Genomic DNA, 3,662 nt, shown 5'->3' with positions numbered 1-3,662 from the left:
GAGAGGGCACAGGGCAGGCACAGGCTGACAGGATCTGCATTCCGGAGAGAGAGAGGCTTAATACGAGAGAACTGTGAGTTCTGAGCAGGAAGGAACAGGTTCAAAGCTGCCAGATGGACCAACAGGCCCAGGTGGGACTCACCTATATCCAACAGGACCCTGTCAGTGCCCTCACCCCCTTGGACCTCATGGTATTGTCATTTGAGAGTATGTGCCCCAAACTGTGACCATTTGCTTCAGACTTTCAGAATCTTTATTTTTTAACCTGCCAAACCAGGTAATTTTTTTTAATCCTTCCATGCAGGATTAAATTGTCAATGCCAGACAGAGAGGAACCAAGACACCTCCTGGTCCTGGTGAGGTGACACCGAGGATAAACCCCTAACCCAGACCCCAGTGTAACAGTGGGGACAAGACGGAAATATGAAAGGCAGCGGAGCACATATGCAAAGGACGGCCCAGTCGGATACAGAACGGCCAGGATCACTGGAGATGGGAGTCCTGTCCACCCGGCACGGCGTGCCTTAGAGCCTTCCCAGAATTCCTCTTCTTCCCACCATCTCCCCCCAGTCTTTTCCATCGGCTTCTTTCCAGCATCACCAGCCAGACCACTGTCTCTGGGTGGTGTGTCCAAGCTTGAAGGAAAAAAATCACTTTTATAACTGCACTCCTATTAGTCACCTTGCTTCTGAGCCCCTGAGCCCGCTGTGGTTTAGGGCTCTAGCCGCTTCTTCTTATATCCTGGACCTGTGCTTCTCTGGCCAGGAGAATTCAGTCACGCTGTTCTGCTGAGCCGAGAGGGCAGGGGCAGATGGGCGGGTGGGGGTGTCTTGTTTGTTTGTTTGTTTTTTGTTTTTTAATCTTTTACCTTTTACCAAGGCTCAAGGAGCTCTGCTAACCAGACCAACTTCTGGGTGCCCAGATGCTCGGGAAGCTCCAGGGACTCTCTACTCACTCGGTGCCGAAGTCAGAACTCTGTACCCCTTCTGCTTGGCTCCCACTCCTGTGCGTCTTGGTCCCCTCCACTGTCTCTTTGGCTCCCCTGCCCGGCACAGAAGAGCCAGGATGACGGAACAGCAGCAAACCTTTGCCAAAAGCTCTGCGCACCACCGAGGAGGAGAAGTAGAATAGCAGAGGATCCAGGCTGGCATTGAGGGAGCTGAATACCACCGCCTCCACCCGCCACGAGGGGCTCTGCCTCAAGTGGTACCCCACCAGGTGGGACATGTTGTAAGGTCCAAAGCACACCAGGAAATTAAGAAGTGTCACCACAGCCAGGCCCACTGCCCGCCGTCGCCTCTGAGCCCCAACGTGGGGCTGCGTGAGCATGATCCACACGAAACGCCAATAACAGAAGATCGTGACCGCCATGGGGACGAAAAAGAGGACCAGGCACAGCTCCAGCCGTACAGGCAGCACCACATCCAGCTGCTCTTGGGTGAAGTTCTGGTAGCAGGTTATTTGGTTCTCGGTGCCCTCCTGCTCCGTTAGGTTCTGGCGCTCCGTTGAGTTCAGGTATTGAACGAAGATGACAACGGTGCAGTGGCCGAAGGACATGATCCAGGCCACCAGAGCGGCGATCACTCCATACAGTGGCCGGCGGGATAGTTTGTACTGCACCGGGAAGGCCACTCCCAGATAGCGTTCCATGCTGATGCCCGCCAGCAGCCACGTGCTGCAGTAGATGCTGCTATAGAAGCCGAAGCCCGTGAGTGCGCACACGATCTTTGGTAGGTACCAGCGGAAGTTGGATGCTGCTTCCACGATCCGGAAGGGCAGGAGCAGCAACAGGAGCAAGTCCGCCAGGGTCAGATTAAGCAGGAGGATGTGCACCGGGGCAGGCTGGGGCTGGCGAACCCGGCCCACGAAGGCCCGCAGGGCCAGCAGGTTGGCAGGGAGCCCAGTAAGAAAGATAAGGATGTATGCTGTGAGGATCAAGGAACTGTGCCAGTCCGGGGTCATTCTGGAAGATGCGGGAAAGGTGTAGATCAGGAGCTCCCCACCTGCAGAGCGCACAGCCTGCAAACCTCTCTTTCTGTAGGTTTCAGACTGCTCACATCCTCTCCGGTTCTCTCCTGTTCCCAGTCCAAAGCTGTCTGCTTCTCACCACCACCGCTTGCTCAAGCCACCTGTCAGAATTGCCCAGAGCAATTATTGACTTAGCCTTGGGCGGGATATTAAGCTGCGGTTATTACATTTGCCATCCTGTGTCTCTGGGGGAGACCAAGTTGACGTCCCCCCGGGAATTCCCCCTCCGCTTTCCAGGGCCCCTTTCCTCTGTAGCCTCACAGATAATAGGAAGTGGCTGCGATCGGTTCCCTTTCTGGACGCTGGCTGTGGCTGGGGCCAAAGCTGGGTGCAAGAGAGAGGAAGGCAGCCATTGAAGCTGGAAAAGATCAGGAAGGTGTGTCTTGGGAGAAAAAAAGGAAACTTCCAGAAGGCAAACAAACCCTGCCAACCCTGGCTCTCCTCACCTTCGGGTGCCCCTCCATGCCACCCCACCCCACCCCCACTTCGCCACCCCCTACCACCGCCCCGCCCTCCCAACCCATCAGCTTACCTCCTTGGGCAAGTTCAAGAGTTTCTTCTACCTGCTTCTCCTCTGGTCCAGTGCTGTGGATCCTACTAAAAGGAGGAGCTAGGGTAGCCAAGGAGGAGGCCCTAAGCCAGCCCCTGCTCTACGGCCTGTCCCCTCACCCCCAGATTTTAGACACACATTTATGGACGTCTGGAGAGCACAGGTGGCTGGCTTATGCTTGGTGCTTTGACTGTATGCAGGAGTCCTCTGCAGGAGCTGACTCAGTTTCCACTTGGTTAGTACCCCTTTCTGTGAACACATATAGTCTCTCTCTCTCTCCCGTTCCTTCTTCATTCCGAGGTCTGAGGTTACACACACACACACACACACACACACACACACACACACACACCTCCAGCCTCTGAGTCCGGTCATTACTCTCCTGTTGTGACAGACATCGTGCAGCCTCCTCCTCACCTCACAGCTGCTCCTCAAACCCAACCGCCAGCCAGCATCTTGCCCCTGCGGTGCACTCACTAAGCTGGCTTGCCTTGCCTGGCTTCTGAGAGAACTTTTCTTGGGGGTTCCTGGTGCAAGAGGAGTTTTAGCAATTGTTGCAGCCAATTTCCTACAGAGAAAAGGAGGGGGAGCCAAAAATCATAAGGAACTTGGTTGGTGGGAAGATGTTATACTAGCATGGGTCACATGACCAGAGGGACAGAGGCAGGTCAGTAATTGAGCAGTATTTCCTCTCAAAGCAGGGGGGGCCTGCAGCTCTGTTGTCTCCCTGGAGATCTGATCTATTTCGATTTCAACAGATTTTTCTGACCCTACTTCCTGTCTCCCTGCCCCGAAGCCCTTAGACACCACCCCCCTCCTATCATCCCACCTGCCTCCCCACCCACCCCCACCCTCCACCCCTACCCCTGTCAGATCCTTTTCTGTCTTCTAATCGGTTTCTTCCAGGAGCGATGTCTAGAAGGTCAATTTCATTCTCCGAATGAGGCTTCCCGTTTCCTTTAATTCCTCCCCTGTCTAACTTCCTTGTGGTCTCCTGTTGTCCACCCCCAAGTTTCCTTCGGCCTTGAAGTTGAGACAGCTCGAACGGCTTTCCCTAGCTTGTGTCTTGTTTTCCCACTGTGGG

At 54.7% G+C, this 3,662-nt stretch overlaps 1 protein-coding gene across 14 annotated transcripts; it reads right to left on the bottom strand.

The window, feature by feature from the left end:
- Window positions 1-236: 236 nt before the first annotated feature.
- Ffar2 (free fatty acid receptor 2) lies at window positions 237-3,177 on the bottom strand. 14 transcript variants are annotated; one of them, XM_052166106.1, is made up of 5 exons: window positions 3,056-3,177; window positions 2,717-2,827; window positions 2,561-2,625; window positions 2,290-2,386; window positions 237-2,129 (listed from the first exon to the last, which is right to left on the bottom strand). In XM_052166106.1, the coding sequence occupies exon 5, from the start codon at window positions 1,960-1,962 to the stop codon at window positions 952-954; it is 1,011 nt and encodes a 336-aa protein (XP_052022066.1). In that variant the 5' UTR covers window positions 1,963-2,129; window positions 2,290-2,386; window positions 2,561-2,625; window positions 2,717-2,827; window positions 3,056-3,177; the 3' UTR covers window positions 237-951. The 14 variants fall into 14 exon arrangements, with proteins under 14 accessions (XP_052022066.1, XP_052022032.1, XP_052022033.1 ...); XM_052166072.1 differs by lacking the exon at window positions 2,717-2,827 and having other exon boundaries at window positions 2,931-3,177; XM_052166073.1 differs by lacking the exon at window positions 2,717-2,827 and having other exon boundaries at window positions 2,561-2,622; window positions 2,931-3,177.
- Window positions 3,178-3,662: the final 485 nt, after the last annotated feature.

Source organism: Apodemus sylvaticus, chromosome 1 (assembly GCF_947179515.1).
Source record: "Apodemus sylvaticus chromosome 1, mApoSyl1.1, whole genome shotgun sequence".
NCBI classification, from domain to species: Eukaryota; Metazoa; Chordata; class Mammalia; order Rodentia; family Muridae; genus Apodemus; species Apodemus sylvaticus.
This window is presented reverse-complemented; position numbering and strand designations above follow the sequence as displayed.

What these genes read in the sequence shown, in the direction of transcription:
- Ffar2 (XM_052166072.1), bottom strand. Translation starts at nt 1,962, where the DNA reads ATGACCCCGGACTGGCACAGTTCCTTGATCCTCACAGCATACATCCTT.